Source organism: Ovis aries, chromosome 2 (assembly GCF_016772045.2).
Source record: "Ovis aries strain OAR_USU_Benz2616 breed Rambouillet chromosome 2, ARS-UI_Ramb_v3.0, whole genome shotgun sequence".
NCBI classification, from domain to species: domain Eukaryota; kingdom Metazoa; phylum Chordata; class Mammalia; order Artiodactyla; family Bovidae; genus Ovis; species Ovis aries.
In genome coordinates this window covers 205,106,689-205,134,520 of record NC_056055.1, presented here as the reverse complement: position 1 = coordinate 205,134,520, position 27,832 = coordinate 205,106,689, and the positions used below count along the sequence as shown (strand labels likewise).

At 37.0% G+C, this 27,832-nt stretch overlaps 2 protein-coding genes across 15 annotated transcripts in view; both read right to left on the bottom strand.

Moving 5' to 3' along the window:
* The window catches only part of NBEAL1 (neurobeachin like 1), a 158,859-nt gene that overhangs the window by 130,881 nt on the left and 146 nt on the right, over positions 1–27,832 (bottom strand). For 2 of the 4 annotated variants that reach the window (XM_015093498.3, XM_027965108.2), the window contains exons 1-4: positions 27,581–27,699; positions 26,441–26,719; positions 6,270–6,361; positions 1,152–1,313 (exon numbers count right to left, since the gene is read on the bottom strand). In XM_015093498.3, the coding sequence (XP_014948984.3) occupies positions 1,152–1,313; positions 6,270–6,361; positions 26,441–26,491 (305 nt within the window). In that variant the 5' untranslated portion in view covers positions 26,492–26,719; positions 27,581–27,699. Of the gene's footprint in view, positions 1–1,151; positions 1,314–6,269; positions 6,380–26,440; positions 26,720–27,580; positions 27,700–27,832 lie in introns of those variants that run through there. The other 2 variants (XM_060410266.1, XM_060410265.1) reach the window with 2 other exon arrangements.
* Positions 26,540–27,832, bottom strand: part of CARF (calcium responsive transcription factor) — an 86,570-nt gene continuing 85,277 nt past the window's right edge. For all 11 annotated transcript variants that reach the window (XR_009599388.1, XR_009599389.1, XR_009599391.1 and 8 more), the window contains one exon: positions 26,540–26,719. The gene's annotated coding sequence lies outside the window, so the exon portion shown is untranslated. The remainder of the gene's footprint in view (positions 26,720–27,832) is intronic.

The following is a 27,832-nucleotide window of genomic DNA, read 5'->3' as shown; positions in this document are numbered from 1 at the left end:
CATTATATGATGGCAGTATTACCCTGATACCAAATCAGACAAGAGATTCCAAGAAAACTACAGACCAAAATCCTTATAAACATTAATGCAGAGATCTTCAACAAAATGCCAGTAAGGAGAATTCAACAGCCTATTAAAAGGACTACATACCATGACCAAGTGGAACTCATTCCTGAAATGAAAGGCTGGTTCAACATATGAAACCTGACCAATGCAATATGCTTCATCAACAGAATAAAGGGAAAAAATCCACATGATCATCTCAGTTAAAAAGCATTTTAACTGCACGAAAAGCACTTGAGAAAATTCAACAATCTTTCCTGAGAACAACACCCAGCAAATTAAGAATAGAAGGAAACTGTCTTGACTTAATAAAATCTATATATAATTTCACAGCAAATATCAAACTAATGGTAAAAGACTAAAAGTTTTTCCTCTAAGAACAAGAAGACAGATTTTAAGAAGCATATGATGTTCCTAACCCAATGGCTCTCAAATTTTTATACGCAGATTAACGTGGAATAGGTGAAAATCAGAATGCATGAGCTCTTTTAGATCCAAATTTCCATACAGAAGGCTCAAACTCTGCATTTCTAGTAAGCTTCCCAATTGTTATTTATACACACCAAATTTAAGTACCATAGACCCAATCATCTATAAATCTGGAAATATAAGGTATGGAATAATTATACTTACTTTGGTTAAATTATAAAATGAAAGACTAGAAAAATACATTTTGCAAATGGCAATGCACAGTATAAAAATGTGTATGTACATGTTTATAGGTGAGGACCATAGAGAAAATACAAGTGCAATAAATTCTTAAGTAACAGCTCTTGTCATTGTCTTAACTCTAAAGCACTTATTCTTTTATCTTGGCTGAATATCTCTATGTAGGTATACTAAAAGGCTTTCCAATATAATAACAAACTACAAGCCTACTTCAAAAGCTGCACTCATCCTTAAGAGCTCCACATAAACAACAAACATCATTAATAACCAATACATGCCATTATTAGTTTGCTATTAACCACATGGACAACAAACATCATTAATAACCACATGGACAACAAACATCATTAATAACCAATAAATACATTGTTAGTTTGCTATTATTTAAAACAGATAACTAGTTTATTTGCACCAGATACCTGCAAAGAATAATGAAGAACTTGACAAGCAAAATTGACAAGGCTTGCTGTTCTTCCTCTAACCCATCAGCCATTTTTTGAACACACTGTAGAAGCTGGATCCTCAGAACCTGCAGAATATTATCAGGAAGCAGAGATATTCCGGGAGGCACATCATCCACCCTACAACAAAAAGCGAACAAAATAAGAAGAGTGTTTAAATACAAGATGAAAATCTCTGGCACTTTAAAGGAACTACATTTTCAGTTCAAGTCCTAAAGAAGCTCCTCTAGGTCACAAATTCTGTGCCTCCTCTCTGCAAGGTACCACCAAATGATTAGTGATATTTTAAAAGATTATTAGAGCAGAGTGATTAGTAACACTTCAGAGGAGGCTTACTGAAAAGAGAAAAAAAGATGCTATATAGTATTTTCAACTGCGCTACTTTTAAAGAATATACTTAAAATAGGAATATACTTAAAATATATTAGTTCACCTTCTATTACTTAGAAATAAAATGTATCTATACCAATTCAAAAAGAAACAGTAACTAGCAAATATAAAAGAAGTACCCATAACTAGTTTAATATCTGTTAACTGCTTCACTAAATGAACAATATTCACCTACCTATAGGCTCCCTAAGCCATCTGATCAGAAGAGGGAGAGAAGGTAACTAGCAAAAGGAAAGGAGAAAGAGATGAATGTAGAACTCCAAGCACAAACATCAACAGAAGACTCTTTTAAAGTGATATATCAATATTTTGTGACAAGTGGTTTCTGTGTAAAACTATTTGGTTCTACAGGGCAAAAACCAACACCAGATATAAGTGACTTCTTGCACGTGACTCTGACATTAAAATCCCCTAGATTCAGTTTCAGAAGCCGGAATGCTAAATTTCACCTCTGTAACATATCCATTTAATCTCATCTCTGAAACTGTAATATCTCTATGAAACTGTAATATCAGATATCTGCCCTATTTCACTGGGCTCTGAAACCAAGTAGTCAATGTGCATTTTCCACTTTAAAATAGGTGAAGAACTCTAAAAATGTAATACATTTTAAATACATTTTAAATATTTCTAAAGCCTAAGAATCTTTTCATAAGTCACTATACTAATTTTCCTATCTCTATTAGGAAAATGCTCAAATCATAAAGAAGCACTGTGAAGAATGACAATTATACTTTATAATGGTCTCTTTTTCAGAAAGTGCTTAACATGAAGTATTAGTACTATTTTTACACTGAGTAAAAGGTATTCATTGTAGATAGAAAAATCTGAAGCACCTCAGCAGCAGTCACATAAACACACATGATAAATATTAGCCTCTTCCTGAACCACCCTATAACATAAATTAATAAAGTGTTTTATAAAATAAATACAAGTCACAAAGCAGACTACCAAGGTTGCCTAATTCTACAACTATGTTATAAAATATGCTTCGTTTTAGTCTGGGCATCATTTCACTTGCAACTTTGGATTCTTTAATTCTCTCTTATTTACAGATGGCAAAAGAAACACTCATTTTTATATTTAATTTTTTCTGAAGAGCTAAAAAAAGGTGATTAGAAAAAACAGAGCAACTTCAAAATAACAAATATTTAAATAAAACTGATTTTCAAGACTAGGCAAAACTATTCCTCCTCACTTTTCCAAAAATGTAAGTCAGCAAGAAAGAAGACATCAGATTTCCCAATATTTCATTCTAGTTATTTAAAACTTGTTCCTTTTGTCCTTAGTTGTCCCTTTTTCTATTTACATATGTTTTTATTTTCCTAGGCAGAAAAAAATACCAGCTTCTAAAAGAGTAATCTTTTTTCTTAACTGACACTCATAAAATTAGTTAGAACATGGTTTATAGTCCAAGCTGGAATTTTTGGTCTAATGTGATAAAGATTTCAGAATTTAGAAGTATGTTCCCACCTCTAAGACTTCACTGCCAAAATTCTAAGCTCCTTTTGCTGAAATTTCCCAAACTTCAGAAATCTTTTCCACTCCTCTGTTCGCCTACTCAATGTCTCCTGTAAACAGCTGCCAATTGTTCTAACACAGGAAAAAGTCCAGCTTAAATTTCAAGGCTTTGTAATCTGGTAAAAGCAACCCTTGCTTTGTATTATGAATTCTCACATGGAAATTTTATAAAGTCAGTATACTTTAAATGAGGATTATCTGTGAGCTGCTTTAAGATGACGGCTAGTTTTATACATCTGACATATACTATACACTTGAAAAATGGAAAATTTACTACTAGCAAAATCTAAATCCATATTCTGACAAAAATATGAAAAATAATTTTTAAAAAACAAACTAAGTCACAAGTAAAAACGCTATTGGCATTCTTCATCTTACTTTAAATGTAGCGGCAATATAACTCTTTGTACTGTTTTTAGAAATAACCTCTGAAGACAGGAGACATTTATAACAGATGGATGATAACAAGTGCATCTTACAAAACACCAAGCATTCAAAGGCCAAAATCCTGACTCCATAAAAACTCTCACATTCATGATTTAGAGTGAGCTGTAAGTTTTTATAATAAAAGCACTTCTAAGTATAAATGGTGGTTCATTTCCCTGATGGCTCAGATGGTAAAGAATCTGCTTGCAATGAAGGAGACCCAGGTTCGATCCCTGGGTTGGGATGATCTCATGGAGAAAGAAATACCAATTCACTCCAGTATTCTTGCCTGGAAAATCCCGTGGACAGAGGAGCCTGGCAGGCTACAGTCCATGGGGTCTTAAAGGGTTGGACACAACTGAGTAACTGAGAATGCATGCACGCACACAATATAAACTAAAAGAATACTCTTTTATGAGTAGAAATCAATAACACATAATCTTATTCTGAGTTAAGATTTAATACTGATTTTTCAGCCTTTATAAACTTGTAACAAATAATCTAATGTGAAAGAACTCTGAAACTGCATTTATAAACAATAAAGCACTTGTGCTTTTTGAGCATAACCACATCATTTCTTAAGTTCAATGCTCTGGTCCAAAAACTCAAATGATCTTCTTTCTCTGAAGTATTACAATCACCTCTTAATGGGGCTTTTTGCCTTCAATCTCAACCCTTCCCAATCCAACCTCCATAATGCCACCTAAATGACTTAAAAAAAAAAAAAAAAAAAAACTTGATCACAATACTGTTACAGAAAAAATCCCTTGCCTAGAGCCTTGTATCTTCCATAACAAAAAACCAAAGTCCATGGGGAGTGCATTCATGGCATCTCATGATCTGGCTCCAATTTGATTCTCCAAATTCAACTCACCTGGTCTGCACTCTCAGTGCCTACCTCTACCCCCAATCTGCAAACATTTTCCTTTCTGAAGATTTTCAATTTTTCAGATTCTCTTTTTTTTGGCGGGGGCTGGGCGGGGGGGGGAATGGTGGGATTGCACAACAGGTCATGCAGGATCTTTGTTCCCTGGAAACTAAGGATCACACTCCCACCACCTTCAGTGGAAGCATGGGGCCTTAACCACTGAACCACCAGCGTGCCCACTCACATCTAACTCTTTGCAACCCCGTGGGCTACAGCCCGCCAGGGTCCTCTATCCATGGAATTTTCCAGACAAGAATACTGGAGTCCAGGGGATCTTCTGACCCGGGTATGGAACTCCATCTCCTGCAGCTCTTGCATTGGCAGGCAGCTTCTTTACCACTGTGCCACCTGGGAAGCTAGAACCACCAGGGAAGTCCCAATTCTCCAGATACTCTTTTTCATCATCAACCACCAGCCATTTCTCCCCTCCCCTCTTAATACATCTCTACATATTGAGTTCCTTTTGTTCCTTAACCACAGCCAACCTAACCTCTGCTGCCTAACAAGGATTAGGTCCACAAGTTGACTTGAGATACAATACAAAGTTTATCAAGGAAGTGGGCCTGGGAACTGTGAGACTATGGAAATGGTGGCAGGCAGAGGAATGGGAGAAAATATTTGCACTTTCACTTACACATTTCTCCAAGATTTTAATTTTTCCCCTATTTTATGATTTTCAAATCCAATTTTTAAAAATCTGAAAACTTGACCTACTCCAAGGCGTTATCCAGGGCCTTACTATAGGCCAGGAAAAATAAGTTTCAACTACAATGCCTGTCATATAACAAAGAAATTTTGGGCAAATGAATGGAGTGACACATGGTGGACCCTTAGATAGTTTCAAAAATAGGCTGGTCATATCTGAATGACTCACCCCCCCAACTTTCTGAGAGGGGAGAAGAAGTACAGACTAAGGTCGATCGAACAGTCAATGATGTAATAAGACCCAACAAAACTGGAAAACCAAAGCTCAAAGAGCTTCCTTCTTTGAACACACTGATGTTCAGGGAGAGCAACACACCCTCACCCCACAGGGAGACAGCAAGAAGCCCTGCATCCAGGCCCTCCCAGACCCTGGCCCTGTTCCTATGTGTATCCTTCATAATAATACTGTAATCCTACATATAGGACTTTCAGTGAGATTTCTAAGTCATTGTAGCAAACTACTGAATGTGAGGGAGTCATGACGACTTCCAAATGTATAGCCTGTTGGTCAGAAGTGTCAAGGTCTCCCTGCTGCTGCTGCTGCTGCTGCTATGTCGCTTCAGTCATGTCCGTCAGGCTCCCCCCTCGCTGGGATTCTCCAGGCAAGAACACTGGAGTGGGTTGCCATTTCCTTCTCTAATGCATGAAAGTGAAAAGTGAAAGTGAAGTCACTCAGTCGTGTCCGACTCTGTGTGACGCCATGGACTGTAGCTCACCAGGCTCCTCCATCCATGGGATTTTCAAGGCAAAAGTACTGGAGTGGGGTGCCATTGCCTTCTCCGTAGACTTGCTAATAATGACTGAAGTGAGGACAGTCTCGCAGAGAACTTTACCCTTAACTCGTGGCATATAGCACTAACTCTGGGTAATATCAGAACTGAAACGAACTGCAGGACACTCAGTTGCCAGTGCCTTAACAAAGCAAAGAAGAGGCAACAAGAAAGATGACTGTGATCAATCAGAAATGTCTGCTAGGAAAGCAGGGTTATGCAGGAGGGGCATGTGTGTCATATAATTGCCATCCTTTTAATATGTCCTCAATGAGGTTTTTATGATAAGAATTAACAAATTCACCCAAGGGTAGGAAACTAAGTGTTTCTACATACCTGGTAGGCAGCTTTTCAAAGTCAACATCTAAGAATTGTTCATAGCTAGAAACAAAACTGTCCAACCACAGCTTCAGGTAATCTGGATCTTTCTGAAATAAGAAAATCATCATAATATTAACTATGTTAGGAGTCTTTTTTAAAAAACGTTTTAACTCCTATTGAGCAAATATAAACTGATAATCTAAAGGAGTAATAATATGAAATCTCTAAATGATACTCAGGAAGACATAAGAGCTGTTTTAAAATGTGTATTAAGTATAATGATCCCATGTGACTCACACAAAGAGCTATAGTCTTAACAATATTCTGTAAGATTCTACACAATTTGCCTTCTTCTAACTCTGTGATCTTACCCACTATCACCCTGTACCATACTGGCTTCCTGACTGTTACTGGGACAAGCCAGACATGTTCCCATCTGAGGCCTTTGCAATGGCTGTTTTCTCTATCTAGAACATTCTTCTCCCAATAGCTGAATGGCTAACCCCTGCATCTTCTTCAAGTCATTCTTTAAATGGCTTATTCTCAATGAAGCCAAATTTTACTACCCGTTCTTAAAATTAGAAGCCTTCTGACCATGTTTTCCTAAAATTACCAGCCTTACAAGCCAACATTTACCTTATACCCTATTCTGTTGTCCCACTTCATGGTGCTTTCTCACCTTCTCACACACTCTAGAATTTATTCATTACCTGTCAGTTCCCCTAGACTGAGGACTTCACAATCATAGGGCCTATCTAAAGGCTTACCACAAGTGACTATTCTGTTTACTAATGGATACCAAGTGGCTGAAACAGTTCCTGGCACTCAACAAATACTTGTCCAATGAATTAATGAAAAATATAAAAAACATGAATAAAATAAAATTGGAGATGGGTCATTAACCTAAACATAAAAACTAAAAGATCTTCTAAAAGAAAATATAGGAGAATACCTTTGCAACTTTGGGGCACACAAAGATCTTTCAGCTTGGACACAAAAATCACAAACCAAAAAAAGAAAAAAATAATAATTGCTCTTATTCAAAATTTAAAACTTCTGTTTATTAGAATACACCATTAAGAAAAGGAGAAGGCAAGCCATATATCAACTGAAAATATTCTCAGTACATATATGTGACAAAAGATTTGTACCAAGAATATAAAAAGAACTTCGATGAATCAATGTAAAAAGGACAACTCAATTTAAAGACGGGCAAAAGGTTCAGATGTTTCACAAAAGAAAAAATACAAATGGCCAAGCAGCATGCAAAAACATTTACAATATCACTAGTTATCCAGGGAAATGCAAATTAAAATGAAATGGAACACCATCACACATCCACTAGAAAAGCTAAAATTTAAAAGACTGTCCATATCAAGTATCAGTAAAAATGTGGAATAACTGGAATTCACATTTCTGGTGGGAGTATAAAATGTACAATCACTTGGAAAATAGTTTAGCAGTTTCTTTTAAACATAAATTTACCACATGCCCAGTCATTGCTCTCAAGAGAAAAAACAAACAAAAACAAAAAAACACTTGTACCAAAGTGTTCATAGAAGATTTATTTTGAATAGCCCTAAGCTGGGAATAAACCAAAATTCTATCAACAGGTTAACTGATAAATTGTCGTATAGTCACACAATGGAATGCTAGCTTCCAATAACAATGAATAAACTACTGATATGACAACAGTGAGAAATCTCAAAAACATGGTGAGCAACATGCCAGGCATTAAAGCATGCTGAAATTGTGATTTCAATTGTAAAAGTTCTAGAGCAGCCTACGGTGACAGAAATTAGATCACTGTCTTTCAGACAGCTGCCTACACAAGGGCACACAGGAAATCTTCCCAGGTAATAGAAATTTTCTATTTGTTTTATTAGGCAGTAGTTACACAAATGTTTGCCATACCAAAACTCATCAAATTTGACACAAAATCTGTGCATTTTGTGGTAAGTTATATCTCAAAGATGATTTGAAAAAAACCATGCTTCCTCATAAATTATTTTAAGTATAAATTGCATCATTAAAAATGATGTTCAAAATGTTTCCTTCATGTTCTTAACACTTTTTTACTCCAGTCAATTTCAACATGACCCTCAGGAGTCTTATTTATCATTGGTTAGGCACTGCTCTTGGATAACAAGAACTCAAGTAATTTATTTCCCTAAAATAAAAGCAGTATACACAAATGAGAATTCCTAAAAAGAATGTTCCCAGAATATGCAGACAGCTGACCTTTTGTGTATTTGTTTTTTCTATTAATACACTGTTCCAAAATCAGATCATAAATTGTTATAATCCACATCATCACTGAGACGATGGAAATATTTCAGAAAAAGAACTACCTCTTGTGAGAAATCTTCTCAAGGATTTCATTAATTGTTTTTTTCATTTCCAATCAGCACATCATCCATTCATTCATACATTCAGGATAAGACTCCAGAAATACAAGTAGCTGGAGTTTGCCTCTATAGAGCAGTTTTAATAAACTGTGTAAAAGTTCAACACAAAACAGCTCAAAATGCCATAAAGAATTAATGTATTTCTCCTTATAGATTATTTAGAAACTCTACAGTATCTAGTTCAAAGTCTGAAAGTCAGGGCTATCAAGTGTTTGCTAAGTACAGAGTTCTCTTAGGAAGTTGAACAGCTAACTATAAGGAAAGAAATGGTATTTAAACCTGGAAATGTTTTACTTAGTAAGAAGTGAAGCAGTTACAGTCTTTTCAGATTCTGCAATGTACCAAGTACTATTGTTGTCATTTAGTCACTAAGTTGTATTCGACTGTCTGCTACCCAATTCACTGTATCCCACCAGGCTCCTCTATCCATGGGATTCCCACGCAAATACTAGAGTGGGTGGTCATTTCCTTCTCCAACGGAACCTGAGTCTCCTGCATTGGCAGACAGCTTCTTTACCACTGACCAACTAGGGAAACCCACCAAGTACTACAGCAGCTATTTTAAAAGTATACATCATCCCATTTACTCCTTACAACCACTGAGAGAGGGTTTCATTTTTCTCATTTTACAGGTTAGAAAAGCAAAGTTCTAAGGATATATAACTTATCCACAGTCATACAGCTAGTCATTGATAGTGCAGGGATTAAAATGCAAAGATATATGAATCCAACTGTGTCCTCTCCACTATACTACACTATCTTTGAATTGTGAGCAGGAATAAAATGGAGTTTTGGCTTTGTGAGCAAAAAGAGGAAAAGAGGAACTGAGTCAGGATCAGTACACTCAAGTGCATAAACAACTTTAATACATAAAAAAGCCACATCTGACACAGCCTGAGAAAACCCTTAAAATGACCTATACTTAACTGCCAAAGGTCATAAAAGGAAAAAAGTCCACACATTCAGAAACAATTAAATCTCAAGCTTAGGCAATTTCATGGTTATGAGAGTGTAGTACGATAAAATAACACAGTAGGGTCTATCTCCCCAGCTGCACAATATTTATTAACACAAAACACAAAGTACTGCAGAAGCACTGAGGTCAAATTAAAGGGACACTAATCCCCTCTCTGCACTTTCTTGAACAAGTTACTCTACGTATACACAAGTTTCTTCTGTAAAAATGAAGATAATCATAGCACCTTTCTTTACAGGGTTGTGAAAATGAAATAACCTAGTAAGTGTCAACGGCTTAGAACAATGCCTAGCACATAGTATAGGCTAAGTATAGTTATTTTTATAACCTATTATGTGCCTAAATTAGGTAACATTCCCAAACAAGAACGTTCTAAGCTACCCATATGCATACTTAAATATTTCATGATCCCCAGTGCCATATGATCTTAATTGTATACTTTTCCTTTCACATCTGTTTGCATTTACTATCTGTGTGACTTTGGGCAGGTAACTTTATTTCTCTGATCTGTTCTGGATTCATAAAATGAAGATAATACTCTCCTTACAGCACTGTTGAAAGCAGAATGAGATAATACATGTAAGGCATTTGGCAATACCCGACATTTAGCAAATGCTTAAAACATGTCGGCTACCATTAATAAGACACAGATTCTGCTATCAAGTTGGTCATTATCCAATGTCATAAAGTAAGCAATTATAAAATAATTGAAGATCAATTTTATTGATTTTATACTCAAATATCCATCCAATCATCTGCCACTAAAATAATCGTTCATTTTGGACTGTTATGTACCTCCCCACGGGTCTCTGTAGTTTTAGTTCCTCCCAGTGACACACAGCTACTAACGGGATTTGTTCAATTTAAATATAATTTTCTCTTCTGCTCAAATACACTCAAAGGCTCCTCATTACCAGAGGATGACGTCTAAACACTTAGAGATGTACTGTCCAATGCAGTGACCACTAGCTGAATGTGATGACTTAAATTACATTCAAGCATGAGAAATTTTTACCTTTTCAAAACATCCACTGGGAGGCTTTAGTAGTAATAGGATTATGAGAGCCATATAATTTCACCAAGTTCTTATGGGGTAGGGTTACAATAAGAATAGCGGGAACACCTTCCTTTCTCCACATAATGATATTTGGGTTTTAATATTCTTTCAAGCTTCCCTGATGGCTCAGTGGGTAAAGAATCCGCCAACAATGCAGGAGACATGGGTTCAATCCCTGGGTGGGGAAAGTCCCCTGGAGAAGGATATGGCAACCCACTCCAGTATTCTTGCCTGGAAAATCCCATCAACAGAGAAGCCTGGCAGGTTACAGTCCATGAAGCGCAAAGAGTTGGACATGACTGAGCACAAGGCGCACACACACATTCTTTCAAGTTTTATAAACTTTTAGATACACACATATATTTCACCTATATCCTCATCCTCTAATGAATTACTTTTAAGCAAATCCAGACATCATATTTCAACCACAAATACTTCAATACATAACCATAAAATACACCTTTTAAAATATGACAATACTATCAATCTGAAAAAATTAGTAGCCCTTTAACATCCGTTGATGTTCAGATTTTCCTGACTTGCTCAGAATTGCCTTTCTTAAACTATCTGATAAAGTCAGGACCCAAAGAAAGTCCATAAATTGCAATTTGTTGGTATATGTTTTAAGTCTTTTTAAACCAATGGGTTTCTATTACATTTCTTTTTTCTCTAATTTATTTGCTGAAGACACTACGCCATTGGTGATTTAATATTTCTCACATTAGAGATTTTGCTGACTGTCATTTAACATGTTTCTCAGTCCTCTGTATTTCCCGTGTGAAGTAGTAAATCTAGAGATTGTCAGATTTAGGGATTTTCTGGCAAAAAATACAACACAGGTATGTTATATATGTCCTTCAGAAGATATAAATCTAGTTATCTCTTCTGTGATGTTGGAACTACTGATTTTCTTTTCCTAGATTCAGTATTTTATTATGAGTAATTTCTATAATAAACCTTATAATTCCCCTATGATATCACCAGGACTACTAGAAAGATTTGCAGAATGAAGAGCTATTATTGATTTACTTTCAATCTCACTTCCAGATTCTTAATTAAAATTATATCCAGATACAGATTGTGTTTATGCTATTTACACAAGGTATTAAATAATGGATAATTTTTTATTAATCATTCCTTAATGTTTGTCAATCTTCTTACTTATGTACACTTCCCCGAACAACTGAAAAATAAACATAATAAAGTTCATAATTTTACATTAAAAAAAAAACTTACAATTTCCTCACTCTACTTTGGGCTTATTTTATTCTTTCATTGTCGTCTTGAAATGGATAATTTATCTATAATATTAATGTATTCCTGCATAACAAATTAAATTTAGGAGCTTGAACAACAAATATTATCTCAGATTTTTAGAGCCAAGAATGGAAAAACATTAGCTGTGTGGTTCTGGCTCAGCATTTCTCCCAAACCTGTGATGAAGACAGAAACCAGAGTGTAGTCACAGCAAAGACGGACTGGCTGGAGAAACTACTTTCAGCTTCACTCAGGTGGTGGTTGGCCAGGTTTCAGGTGTTCACATAGGGTTCTACACGGGGCTGCTTATAACACAGCAGTTTGCTTCCCAGAAAGCAAATGATACAGGGAAAAGAGAACAACTGAGATGGAAACAGTAGAAAAAACAGTGTCTTTTCTAATTTCAGAAACAATATACCATCACTGTTTCCAAATTCTATGCATCGGGAGAGAGTAACATGGAAACTTTACCACATATAAAGTAGATAGCCAATGGGAATTTGCTGTATGACTCAGGGAACTGAAACAAGGGCTCTGTAACAATGAGGAGGGGTGGGATGGGAGGGAGGTTCGAGAGGGAGGGGACATATGTATATCTATGGCTGATTCATGCTGATGTTTGACAGAGAACAACACATTTCTGTAAAGCAATTATCCTTCAATTAAAAAATAAATTAACAATAACAACAAAAATTCTACAGGTCATAGACAAACCAATACCATGTAAGAGGACTGTAAAAGGGCATGCATATGACAAGGTGGGATCTTGAAGGCTTGGTTACCACAAATGACTAGTTCATTTCATTTTAGCCTTTTTCTCTAACACATTTATAGCCACAAATTTTCCCAGGTAATGGTATAGGTACTTCCCAAAAGGATCTAAATGTGTACTCTTATCATTCAGCTCTCCCCCACAAAAATTCCAATTTTCCTTTTTTTCTTGTTCTTTAATCAAACCTTTGTTTTAAACTGTATGACTTTTTAAAAAATCTTCTTGCAATTTGTTCCTTAGCTGCATTTCTCCTTTAACTACATTCTCATTAGAAAACATACTCTATTATTTCGATAATCTGAAATTTGCTGAAACTTGCTTTAACTTCTGTCATATCATCATTTTTGTAAATATGTGTGCTTGAAAGGAATGTATGGGTATAATGCTCTATGTAAGTCCCTTTTAATTTGTCAACCCTACTATTTCAATCCTGGTAGCTCAGACAGTAAAGAATCTGCCTGTAATGCAGGAGACCCAGGTTCAATCCCTGGGTCAGGAAGATCCCCTGGAGAAGGAAATGGCAACCCACTTCAGTATTCTTGCCAGAATTCCACAGACAGAGGAGCCAGGTGGGCTACAGTCCATGGGATCCCAAAAAGTTGGACAAGACTGAGCAACTAACATAAAACATACATTGTTTAAATCTTCAGTATCTTCACTGATTTTTTTTTTTTTTTTGGTCTGTTCATTCTATCAGTTACTGAGAAAATGTGTTTTTAAAAACTACAAACCTATGTTAACTTAAAAAAACCTATCATGACTGTCATGTGTTTATTCCTCTCTAGTTCTGTCAATGCTTGTTTTAGAGACTATGTTATGAGGTGCACATGATTTAAAATTGTTGTAGTTTCCTGGGCTTCCCTGGTGGCTCAGTGGAAAAGAATCCACCTGCAATGCAGGCGATGCAGGACATGCGGGTTCAATCCCTGGGTCAAGAAGATGTCCTGGAGAAGGAAATGGCAACCCACTCCAGTATTCTTGCTTCCCTGGTGGCTTAGACAGTAAAGAGTCAGCCCGTCTAATGCATGCATACGTTTTCTAGAAAAATGGTACTGATGAATTTATTTACAGGGCAGCAATGGAGAAATAGACATAGACTTACGGACACAGGGAGAGGGGAGGAGAGGGTGAGATGTATGGAAAGAGTAACATGGAACCTTACATTACCATATGTAAAACAGATAGCCAACAGGAATTTGCTGTATGGCTCAGGAAACTCAAATAGGGGCTCTGTACCAACCTAGAGGGGTGGGATGGGAGGGAGACGGGAGAGAGGTTCAAAAGGGAGGAGATACATGTATGTATACCTATGGCTGATTTATGTCGAGGTTTGACAGGTAATTGCTGTAAAACAATTATCCTTAAATTTTAAAAATCAATAAATTTTTAAAAACAAAAAGAATTTGCCTGCAGTGTGGCAGACCCAGGTTCAATCCCTGGGTAGGAAAATCCCCTGGAGGAGGAAATGGCAACCCACTCCCAGTATTCTTGCCCAGAGAATCCTGTGGACAGAGGATCCTGGCAGGTTATAGTCCATGGGGTCGCAAAGAGTCGGACACAACTGAGGGACTTAACACTTTCACTTTTTCACTTTTCAGTATTCTTGCCTGGGAAACCCTATAGACAGATGAGCCAGGCTACAGTCCATGGGGTCCCAAAACAGTCCAATAAGACTTAGCAACTAAACAACAATAGTACCGAAAATTGTTATATTTTCCTGATGAATTGAACTGCTTTTGTTTTGCTGAAAATGGCTTTATTTCAATTTTCTCTTTGAAGAAATGTCACTTGGTTGGAAATTCTACACTAGTCTTTCCTTTAAAGATATCAATCCATTATCCTTTCCTTACAATCATTATTATTGAAAAATCAGGTGTTAACTTGTAATCCCTTTGAAGACAGTTCTTTTTTCCTCCGGTAGCTTTTAAGCTTTCTTTCTTTTGCTTTGGTTTTCTGCAGAATAACTAAGGTTTCACTATGACGTATACTGGTATGGAATTTGTTTTATTTGTTCTCTGTGGGTTTCACTCGACTTTCATCAATCCTAGAAAGCTCTCACCTGCAATCTCTTCAAATACTAACATTCATTTCATGCTTTCTTTACTCTTTTGAGACCAATTAAATATGTGTTAAATCTTCTCATTATTCAGTCTTCCATATTTTCCAACTCCTTGACTTTCTAGGACATATTCTAAAAGAATTTTTGTGATCTTCCTTCCAACTCTCTAATTCTCTTCAGCTATCTAAACTCATATCCTTTTTATTGGTCTTTAATTATCATTATTGGGATCTTCTTTTCTATTTCTAGACATTCATTTTTAAAACTGCTAGGTCACTTGTATACTATATTTCTCTGATTCTAAAACATAATTTTTTACAATTTGGCATCTTTGAAATCAAAATGCATCTTACAGTTGCTCTCAGGAAGGGTGCTGTTAGGACATATTTGTCATAGCCTGTGCAACCCTAGTCGCAGGCGTTCACACTGATGTTCTTTCACTAGGTGCGTGTGCACGGTTGATACTCCAACATCAGCTGCTGTTGATGTTGAGATTAACTGCTGTTCAAAATGTCTTCAAAAAATTATACTAAATTAGGCAGCAAAATGGAGCTATTCAGTACAGAGATATGCACGAAAACAGAGCAGCAGGGTACAACGTGACATTAATGATGCAAATCTATATTAAGATCACTTTTCCTTTGTACTTTTGGTCATGCCTTGTGTGTCTGAAACATCCTCTGTGACTATTAAAATTACTAGGGCTTCCCTCATAGCTCAGTTGGTAAAGAATCTGCCCCCAAAGCAGGCGACCCTGATTTAATTCCTGGGTCAAGAAGATCTGCCGGAGAAGGGATAGGCTACCCACTCTAGTATTCTTGGGCTTCCCTTGTGGCTCAGCTAGTAAAGAATCAGCTGCCTGCAACGTGGGAGACCTGGGTTCAATCCCTGGGTTGGGAAGATCCCCGGAGAAGGGAAAGGCTACCCACACTAGTATTCTGGCCTGGAGAATTCCATGGACTGTATAGTCCATGGGCTCGTACAGAGTTGGACACAAATGAGCAAACTTCACTAGCAGTTTCAATTTAAAACCTTGATCAAATGCTACCTCTTCAACTAAGCGATCACTGATGACTTCATTCATCTTCCCTTAGGTCTCACATCGTACAATCTAAGAGGAAAACTGACTCCAATTGGAAAAGCATGTCACAGTCAATCAAACAGATTAAAGATATAAAATTTTGATGGAAATTCTGATAAAAAGCCAGTCACATCCAGGAAAGATTTGGAAGCCATTTTAGTGCAAACAAAAGAAACTATATTCTAAAAGAGGCTTGTGCATAAAAATAAGCTAGAATATACCAACGCCTCAGTTCAGTTGCTCAGATGTGTCCGACTCTTTGCAACCCCATGGACTGCAGCACGCCAGGCTTGCCTGTCTATCATCAACTCCCGGAGTTCACTCAAATTCATGTCCATCGAGTCAGTGATGTCATCCAGCCATCTCATCCTCTGTCGTCCCCTTCTCCTCCTGCCCTCAGTCCCTCCCAGCATCAGGGTCTTTTCCAATGAGTCAGCTCTTCGCATCAGGTGGCCAAAGTACTGGAGTTTCAGCTTCAACATCAGTCCCTCCAATGAACACCCAGAACTCATCTCCTTTAGGATGGACTGGTTGGATCTCGTTGAAGTCCAAGGGACTCTCAAGAGTCTTCTCCAACACCACAGTTCAAAACCATCAATTCTTCGACACTCAGCTTTCTTCACAGTCCAACTCTCACATCCATACATGACCACTGGATAACCCATAGCCTTGACTAGACAGACCTTTGTTGGCAAAGTAACGTCTCTGCTTTTCAATATGCTATCTAAGTTGGTCGTAACTTTCCTTCCAAGGAGTAAGCGTCTTTTAATTTCATGGCTGCAATCACCATCTGCAGTGATTTTGGAGCCCAAAAAAATAAAGTCTGACACTGTTTCCCCATCTATCTGCCATGAAGTGACGGGACCAGATGCCATGATCTTAGTTTTCTGAATGTTGAGCTTTAAGTGATTTTGGAGCCCCATAAAATAAAGTCTGTCACTGTTTCCACTGTTTCCCCATCTATCTGCCATGAAATGATGGGACCAGACACCATGATCTTTGTTTTCTGAATGTTGAGCTTTAAGCCAACTTTTTTCATGTTCTTCTTTCATGTTCATCAAGAGGCTCTTTAGTTCTTCACTTTCTGCCATAAGGGTGGTGTTATCCACATATCTGAGGTTATTGATATTTCTCCCAGCAATCTTGACTCCAACTTGTGCTTCATGCAGCCCAGCCAGCATTTCTCATGATGTACTCTGCATATAAATTAAATAAGTAGGTGATAATATACAGCTTTGATGTACTCCTTTACCAATTTGGAACCAGTCTATTGTTCCCTGTCCAGTTCTAACAGTTGCATCCTGACCTGCATACAGATTTCTCAAGAGGCAGGTCAGGTGGTCTAGTATTCCCATCTCTTTACCCCTAGCGAAGAAGTGACGTGAAGTGAAGTCACTCAGTCGTGTCCAACTCTTTGCGACCCCATGGACTGTAGACTACTGGGCTCTTCTGTCCATGGGATTTTACAGGCAATAGTGCTGGAGTGGATTGCCATTTCCTTCTCCAAGGGATCTTCCCAACCCAGGGATCGAACCCGGGGGTCTCCCACATTGTAGACAGATGCTTTACCATCTGAGCCACCCCTAGTGAGAAAGACTTTAATTTTTACTTTAGATATTTCTTAGATTTTAAGTAACTATTCATTTGTGTATGCATGCTCAGTCATGTCCAACTCTTTGTGACCCCATGAACTACTGCCCACCAGCTTTCTCTGTCGTGGAATTTTCCAGGCAAGAATATTGAAGTAGGTTTCCATTTCCTCCTCCAGGGGATATTTCCAATCCAGGATCGAACCAGTATCTCTTGCATTGACAGGCAGATTCTTTACCACTGAGCTACCCACACACAGGGTTAATAAAATGCTATACTTGATCAACAGAGTATAGAAAATTATCATTTAATATTAGCAAAGCTTATAAAGACCAACCTCTTAAATGTTGGAATATTAGGTATGTCCTGTTAACTTTTTGTGTTTTTCTTGGAGTTTTACACACAGTGAACAGGTAAAAACATTCCTGGTTCAAGTGTTTTCAGGCATCAGTCAAGTGGTCATTTACCAGTATGGTGTCAGATGTCAATAACAGGGAAGGTTGTACATATATAGAGACAAGGGATACACAGGAACTTCCTGTTCAATTTGCTGTGAACCTGAAACTGTTCTAAACAAATAATTTACTTTTTTTAAATGACCAAATTTCTAAAAACAGGAAAAATATAAAATTCAAGAGATAAAATGACAGTAAATAACATGTGTATACAGCAGGCATCCAATGTGTGTGTGTGTGTGTTAGTCACTTAGTCGTGTCTGACTCTTTATGACCCCACAGACTATTGCCTGTTAGGCTTCTCTGTCCATAGCATTCTCTAGGCAAAAGTACTGAAGAGGACTGCCATTCCCTTCTCCAGAGGATCTTCCTGACCCAGGGATCAAACGAGGTCCCCTGCAATTCGGGTAGATTTTTTTACCGTTTGAGCTACAGGGAAGTCCCAGGCATCCAATAAAACTAGCTAAATTGGACTAAAATAAATTCTTTAGAAAGGAAAAGGATATCGCTACATAGCCATTAAATAAATACAACTTTGACACTTTTAAAATGAGGCTTAGAAGCTTAAAACAATGTTCAAGTTTCACATCAGATGGAAGTTTTTCAAATTTATATCTTAATGTTTTGTAGTAGCAAATCTAACTAATTTACAGATTTCAATCACATGCATAAAAGTACTCTAAAAATTTCTGAATAATGAAATTTTTACTTTTTACATATCTGTATTTTACTAAATTTTTTCTTAAAAAATTTTAAAACTCAGTAAAACATCTTTACTACTTTTCTTAGAGCATAAACCAAAATTAGAAAGTCTATATATTTTCATGCTTCAAATGAAGTTCATTAGAAAAATGAAATTTTATATTTTAAAATTAAATTTATATTTTGAGAAAAATTCTAAGTCAAAATTATTCAATAAAAAAGTATAAACTCACCTCACAGTGACAGTGTAAGCTGAAATAGTACATACCTTTCCTACTATTCTAAGGTTTATTATCAGGAAAGAGTATGTAGTAGTTAAACCAAATGCATCAAATAAAACCACTGATTTTTTTTTTAAAGAGGCAAACTTTTGAAATGCTTGAATGACTTCTCTGTGAAATGCATGGACCAGTTAATGCTTTGGTTCAACCAAAGAGTAATTTTACCAGTCTAAATCTAAGTCACAATACATAAATTCAAAGAAAATGCTGATATTCCTTGGATGTAGTTAAGAATAAGTTTGAAAGGTAGATGAGTACAAAAATCAAGAGTAAACATTTACAACTTTAATGGCAGTCTGTCATAATTTTAATTCTGTTGAATTCAACTTAAAATAGGGACTTGTATTTTTAACATCTTTTTTCTCCATTCTTTTTAGAACTACTTTGCTAAAGCCACCAATAATCTCTTAACTGTGGAATCCAATACATGCTCCATAATGCTTTACTTCAAAGCTATGTGGAATTGGATACCACTGACTACTCCCTTCTTTGTAATGCCTGTCTACTTTCAGAGGCAACCACTCATTCCTGGTTCTCCCCCCATTCCAACTCCTAACTCTTCTTCCTCTATCCTCCTCTTAAATGATAATGTTCTTCAGGACTCCCTGACTTTGATCCTCTTTTCTTCTTACTCTCAAGTAACTCTTCAATAATTGCCACTGTGACAACTCTCAGATCTTTATTTCCAGCATAGATCACCTTCTAAACTCGATCTTGTAGGGGTGTTTCTCTACTTAGACGTCCCTCAGGCACTGCAAATTCACATGTTCACCTGAAAACTTAGTCAACTTGCTGAATGGGATGACCAAGTTTGTAAAATCCAAAAATCTGAAAATTATTTTAGGCTCTACCTTTTCCCTCTTCCTCCACATCTACACACTGATGGGCTATCAATTCAACCTTCTACCAGGGAAACTTAAATTATGGTATTCAAAAGAAAAAAATAAATTTTCATGCATCTTAACAACTTTTTAGTATAGTGTATAAGTTCACAAGTCAAACTACAAAGCTAGTAATATTCCTTTCCTAAGGGCAACTCTATTAACAAAAAGTACTCATTTCTTGCTTTCTTTCACATCTAACTTCCTAAAATAAATATGTAATTGATAACCAATACTATTAAGCTGATGGTTTTGTTTTGCCTCAGAGTCAAACAACACCACTTTCCTTATATACAAAGTCATTATTAAGCCAGAGAAAATTAAGAGCTATTTCTATCTACATTTTGCACATACCAGAGACTTATTAAAAATGAGTTAAATTATAAGGGTTGATGTATATTGGTACACCCTGCCAAAAGCTTCACTTATTATAACTAAACTTGTAAAAATAAATTATAATTTTCTGATTTAGAAGAGTATTCATTCATCCATTTTTTCCAAATCTATGTATCAAAAGAGGTATTTGCCTTTTTATCTAAATAAAATACCTCTGAAGTCTACCTTCCTTATGAAGCAAAACTTTTATTCTGAAAAGGAAGTTTACTCTGAGCTCATTGCAAAACTATCTATTTCAGTCATATTCCAGATTTAGCAGGACAAAGGGCAACAGCAGGAAATGGAGCATCACCAAGATCCAAAACAAACTTGGTTTAGAGTAAAAAAAAGAAAGAAAGAAAAATATCCCGAAGCATTACTAGGATAATTAAGCATTAAGCTTGGAAGCAAATGTAAATACAAATTAAAAATTAAGACATTCATGAGCACAGTTTCATCACTACTGGTTAAAACAAGAGAATATTTCCCACTATCATTATACAATATAAAAACAAAATGGAAGTAATCTTGATACACATATTCACATGATCATATATGTGTTCTTTAAATACTATTAAAGATGATATTTTATATTTCTAACCCTTAAAATGCATTTAAATACAGTCAATTTGTTTTGTTCTCAACAACTTTGGAAGATATGCAAAATAGCTTTATTTTCCATTTGACAGATGAAAAAACTGAAACATAAAGAAATTACATAACCTGATCTGGGTCCTTAAAATCAGAAAGAGAACTGGGACTAAATCTTGGCTCTAATTCTGAAGTTTCACAGAATTTTTCAGTGTAAACTGAATCTTGGAGGAAAAAAAAAAAGCCATTGTCAAAAATGAACTATGAATTTCAACTCACATTGCCAAGTTTCAACATATGTTTTTTACTCACTTTGTATCTTTTTACTGAGTTAATACAGTTGATACTTTCTACTACATAGACCAAAACCAACTTTATCAAAGAATCTGAGAACTCAGTTTATCTTCTGCATACTTTGGTGACCAACTGAAGGACTTCCAAAAGAACAAATGTTGAACAGAAATATATCCTTAGTCCCTCTAAGGGGAACAGTTGTGACAGGGATACATACATGCCTGCTCCCCAATGTATGAATTCCTAAAAGTTGTATGATAATGTACACACCAAAATTATTCTCAGCACCATCTCTCTTACCATAAGCACATTAAGCAAAGAAATAATGTCAAAAGATACAGGGAATAAGAGGGTGCCTAACACAGATAAAATAAACTAAAATCTTTAGAGATTAAAAAATAAAGCTGCTTTCTACACTTCAGAAAAATATGCCCAGACAAGAAGTACTTAACCACTCAACTAAAATCCAGGAACAAGAGTAAACCTGTTTCCAAGTTAATGTTTAACTTACAAGAGCTATATGAAATGCATTGTTGATGAAATCCTTGACCCTGGGTGGGGATGCCTGTTTGGAGACAAGGAAAGTTCAGACTACATAACTGAATTACTAGTGTTATACACTGGGGCAAGATTCTATACAGAACAGGCATGTCGGGTAATCAGAAATCATCCTGCCTCGATTATATAAAAACAACTGCTGCTGCTGCTGCTGCTAAGTCACTTCAGTCGTGTCCAACTCTGTGTGACCCCATAGATGGCAGCCCACCAAGCTCCCCCATCCCTGGGATTCTCCAGGCAAGAACACTGGAGTGGGTTGCCATTTCCTTCTCCAATGCGTGAAAAGTGAAAGGGAAGTCTCTTAGTCGTGTTCGACTCTTCGCGACCCCATGGACTGCAGCCTACCAGGCTCCTCCGTCCATGGGATTTTCCAGGCAAGAGTACTGGAGTGGGGTGCCATCGCCTTCTCCGATAAAACAACTACATGAGATTAATAAATAGCCTACAAGGAAGATGCATGTTTTTAACAATCAAATCCAATTCCTAGAAAGAGAAAGTAAAAAGTTAGACCTGAAAACTTTGGTTAAAAAAGAACAAAGTTTTATAGCCAAATTTTTCTGAAATATTGAGTTTAATATGTGAGACCCACCTGGCAAACTGGATTTATCTTAATTCTACTTTAAAACTTTAATACTAGGATTTAGGCTTGCAACTAAACCTAGACTAATGGGAAGAAGACATCTTTATCCATCTCTTTAGTATTCCTTTGACCAAGCAGTATTTACCCAAAGGTTCTTTCTGATAAAAGTCCTATTTAAACATTTATAAACCTCTCATGAAGTTCTTTTGGGGCTTCCCTGATAGCTCAACTGATAAAAAATCCATCTGCCAATGCAGGAGACCCTGGTTCGATTCCTGCGTTGGAATGATCCCCTGGAGAAGGGATAGGCTACCCACTCAGGTCTTCTTGGATTTCCCTTGTGGCTCAGCTGTTAAAGAATCCACCTACAATGTGGGAGACCTGGGTTTGATCCCTGGGTTGGGAAGATCCCCTGAAGAAGGAAAAGGCTACCCACTCAAGTATTCTGGCCTGGAGATAATGCTCAATGGCAACCTTTAATACATCACTTTAGACAGAACATTATGACAGCATCTTAATATTCATTTACTGCAAATACACTAAGGAATATCTGGGCCAAGGTTTGGAGTGTAGCAAACAGGGAAGATGTCTTAACCATACATATTGCCCTGAAGCAGATCTTCATAAATCTTCAAAGTCTTCTTTAGTCAGGTATGTGTACAGTGTTTGATATGAATGGAATACCAACTACGGCAGCAAAACAGAAGACAGTGTTTAAATTTTACTCATTAAGATGAACTTGACAGTCAAGAAAATTAACTGGTCACCTTGGGAGGATGCTAGTAATCAAGGCATTATTCTGAAAACAAAGAGAAAGAATCAAACATTTATTTTGCCTGACTTCCCTTTAAGGAACTGTCATCAAATAATTGATGAGACTTTTTTCTATATATGTTCTACTAATAAATAAAAGATAAAATTGGGATATCATAGTTTTTCAAACTCCTACTGAAATAATTAATATGTATAGGCAAAAGGTCACTGATGGCCAAGACACTCATGAATTATACCAGCCTCCCCACACTGAACAGAATGTGAATCAATGAAGCCTCCTGATCTGCCAGTGTGCAAACACCAGCAGAAGTAACAACTAAGTGAAAGTTGTTCCATTCTGTCTGACTCTTTGCAACCCCATGGACTGTACAATCCATGGAATTCTCCAGGCCAGAATACTGCAGTGGGTAGCCTTTCCCTTCTCAAGGGGATCTTCCCAAACCAGGGATCAAACCTAAGTCTCCCACATTGCAGGTGGATTCTTTACCAGCTGAGCCACAAGGGAAGCCCAACAATTAAAATCAAGGGAATTCAACATGCAAAACCTGGTTTCTTCAACAAATAAATAGAAGGGATAAAAAGTGTGGTGAGGGGGAACCCACAGATTAAGACTTCACAGATAAATTTTCAGCAAAATACAAGTATGTTTTGTTGAAATACTATGTCAAACAGGAGGGAAATAACACTTAAGCAGCTTAGGAAAGTTTGAAAACTGACCAGATATTTGATAATTTAAAGAATTATACTGAGATTATGTTTTTAAGAGGAGTTCTTACTTTACAGATATATTTTTAAATATTTATGGATCAAGGGGAGATGTATGGAAAGAGTAATATGGAAATTTACAATACCATATGTAAAACAGATAGCCAATAGCAATTTGCTCTATGACTCAGGGACCTCAAACAGGGGCTTTGTGACAGGCTGAAGGGTGGGTGGGATGGGGAGGGAGAAGAGAAGGAGGTTGGGGGCAGGGGGGACATAGGTGTACCCATGGCTGATTCTTGCTGATGTATGACAGAAAACCACAAAATTCTGTAAAGCAATTGTCCTTCAATTTAAAAATTTAAGAAAAAATTTATGGATCAGATATGTTATCTGGGATTTCCTTTAAAATAATTCAGGGGTGGGGAGAAGGGGAGGGGAGGCTTATAGCTGAAACGTCATTGAATATGAACTGATAGTTATTGAAGCATAGTAACAGATACGAAAGAGTTCACTACAGTATCCTATTTGTACCGGTTTGAAATTTCCCATAATGAAAGTTTAAAAAAGAAAGATGAACTAAAAAGTATCACATGATAATCCACAGAATAGGGGTTAAAAAAAGAGCCTTGTCCCATAGAGGTCAAAACAAATGAAAATCATATGAGAATCATATGGTGAGTTAGACAAGAATTCTCCTTGTATACACAGTACTACTTAACAAATAAGAGAACTGAGACCCAAGGAGATAAGTCCTGAGCAAGGCTGCAAAACAAAGCAGCAGAGCCAAAACTAGACACCACAAGTGCAAGCCCAAAAAGAGGTCTAAGTCTGAGCCAAGTTCAAAGAAGATCTGAGCAGTGCTGAAGTAGTCAGAAAGCCCATCAAAGGTGTAAAAAGAAAGTCTTAAATGTTAGTCAAGAGAAAAAGAGAAAGCCAGGTGGTTTGAAGGACTGTGTGCTAGAGTGAGAGCGGTGAGGCTAGAAGATGGTACCACAAAGAACTGGGTATTAGGGAATCATCCTCACTAGCAAGCAAAAGAGTTAAATCTATGATGCATATTTGGAAGCTGAATTCAAGGTGTTGAAAGAAAAGAAAGTTGTTGTCTGGCTTACAAGAGCTTATTCATGAGTTGCTGAAACAAAAAGCATTACTTTAAATAATGATTTATGAAAACAGCTGAAAAAAAATATAATCTTATTGAGAGCATAAGTGATTTAAATCTTAAAATAAAAATGGGATTATCTTCCAGCCCAAGCATAAGTTTCAAAATTTGACCACAAAAGGGCTTCAATATTTACTCAAACATTCTCATAAAATAGTAAGGATTCACATTTATGTTAAGTCATTAAAAACAAAATTCTGCGTATGTCAACAAAACTGCACTATCTTTTCAATAAGCACAGTGTCCCTTGAATAAAACATGAACTCGACCTAGAAACAACATGACTAATTAGTAAGAGAGTGTAACTCCATTTACTGTTTTGTCATTCCTAAAGTGTAAAAACCTAGTAAGTTTGATGGATTTTTAAAGGAGTCATTTTCAAACTACTGGGCTCACATACTAAAAGGTAAAACGCATTTTAACTTTTGGCTGACATGTGTTAGTGACTATTTTCAAAAGTAATGAATTGGATTCCTTTTTTATTGGAAGAGTGGCCTATTTTTAAAAATTCATTTCTGGCATTAAATTACACAAGACTAAAAACTATTTCAAAAATCCATATTAAATATTTCAAAGTATATATCCTTCAGTAAGAAATACCAAACCAGGAAGTCACAGAAAATTCCAGTGTGAGCTCTAATATTTAACATTAAGATAACTGAGATCATCTGTTAAAGAATAACTTGTTCTTTAAAGAACTCAAAGTATTGAAAGGGAGCCCAAAGGGATAATGCAGGAACAGAAGCTGAGACCTTCACAGAGACCGAAAGTAATTTAAGTAATGAATTAGAGATGTTACTCTAACACACGCCAGTATCTTCAAAGTAGTAATGTAGCTCCTCACTTGAAAAACATGTTTTTAAGTAGCTCCATTCTCCTCTAATAACATGCAATCAAAACTAACATGTAAAAATTCACATAAAGATGAACAGAGAAAAAATAATTTTTGAGCGACTAAAGTAAAAATAGTGAGGAGTCATAATAGATAAGAGCACAGACTTGAATCAGCAGTGCTGACTTCCCAGCTATATTCAGAAACAGAAGGGGCTGCTTCTCACTAACCCCTTTAAATTCTGCATCAGTTCTTCTCATTAATTAAAAAAAAAAAAGTGGGGGGGAGGGGCGGTGGGTAATTACAATACACATTTCCCAAGATTGTTGTGAGGATCAGGGAGACATGGTGCTAACATCAGGGCAAGCTTACAGTAACCACTTCAAATCAATAGCCTTTTTATATAATAATCTTTTAAGAGGTTAATTATGAGAAAAATGCTTAATTCTCTTCTCATAAAAATCTCTCTATTTTTACTCCGAAGTGTAGGAGGAAAAACTAGTGCAAACAAAAGTACAAATATTTTACTTTTCTCAAAGGTCATAATTTTACTTATATAATTTTAGGATCACTGAAGACAAATTAAAACCACACCCTACAGTTTTTAATAGCATGCCAATACTGTGTTTGTGTTCAAATCTGATAAAGTGGAAAAAAAGAAAATTCAGTGTTCTTAAAGTCAGTACTGGGAATAAATATGCCATTATCCATTAAATAAATTGCTGATAAGGCAAGTCACAAAATTTTATAACAAAGTATTTTAAAATTAGAAATAAAAAAGGAAAGCAATTACCTTTGCACAATAAAGCATCCAAAGTTCAAAGAGTCTCTCTCTAGATGCCATTCTGGCTTTCACTCTGGCACTTTAATTTTTCCTCAAAAAAAAAAAAAGTTCAAGACCATAGAGTGTTCATTTTATTTTCCAAGTTTTTCAGCCGTTACAGTAAAGCTCAAAGCAGTAAGGAAAACAAAAAGAAGTGGAACAAATGGACTGCCTTCTGGTCAATAAAATTCAGTTTCAGCAGTTACTCCAACCTATCTTCATCAGTGGTCGTTGGATAATTATAAAAATCTGTGAAAGAGAAAAACATGCAAGCATTTGCTTTAAAAAGAGGCTATCATAGTAACTGCAGGTTTATCAGAACTAGAAATTTATCTACCTCACGTCCACGAACAACCGGCTAAGCTTTTACAACTGACTGAATTTCACAGAAACTTGTTTCAGGAAAACATCACAACTAATGCAGTATTTCATATCAACATAAAGTCAGAATCCCCTTGGACAGAACTCAAAGATGAGTACTTATAACAAACAAATTTGTCCAATAATAATAAACAGCCAAAATGCCACTCATAGACTTTCTATAAACTTAAGAAAGAGCACAACTTACTACTGACACATTGCAGACATAGAAAACCTCAGAATTTTACAGTCGGCTTCTTAAAACTTGTTGGGAATGTTTGCTGTTGTTTTGCAGGGCAGGGCGTGGGGAGGAGGGTGAAGAATTCCTGGTTTGTTTGTTTGAACAATCCTCAAACAGTAAAGGTCGACCAGCCCACCTAGCCTCTCTACCTCTCCATCCAGTAAGAAGGAGCACAAACGCACCAGCAAGGAAAACACCCTGGGAAAGCCTCCAAGTGTTTGGGGGATCTTTAAATTTCCACCTCGCAACCCAGACAACCGAAAGGGAGGCAAACTTAATTTGTGCCAAGCTGCCAAGAGAAGCTTTGGAAAGGAGACAAGAAAAGCAGGGCGTCCCCCAACCCGCTATCCACGCCCTCCCGACCGCACCGGGACACGCCCCGGTCAACCTCGCCCCCTCACGGCCGCCCCTCACTCTAGCCCGCGTTCGCCACCAAGCACCGGGGGCCCTCCCATTTCTGCCACGCGGCCCTCGCTCCCCTATGACCCGCTACCCATCACCGCGCTCACATTGGGGGGTTGTGCCGCCGCCGCCGCCGCCGCCAAGCCGACGTCTAACTCGCTTCCCTCGCCCTCTTCCCAAGCCAAAGCCCCGTGTCACCCCGCAGCCAGGCAGGCGGCCGGGAGAGGGAGGCGGGGCGGTGACGGGTCGAGGCGGGGCGCGAAGGCTGGGAGGAGCCAGGGGCGGGAGTGCCTTTTCGGCTAATCATTCCGGCCTTTAAGGCTTTACCGTCCCTGGTCACTAGCTGTTCATTGGCCGCA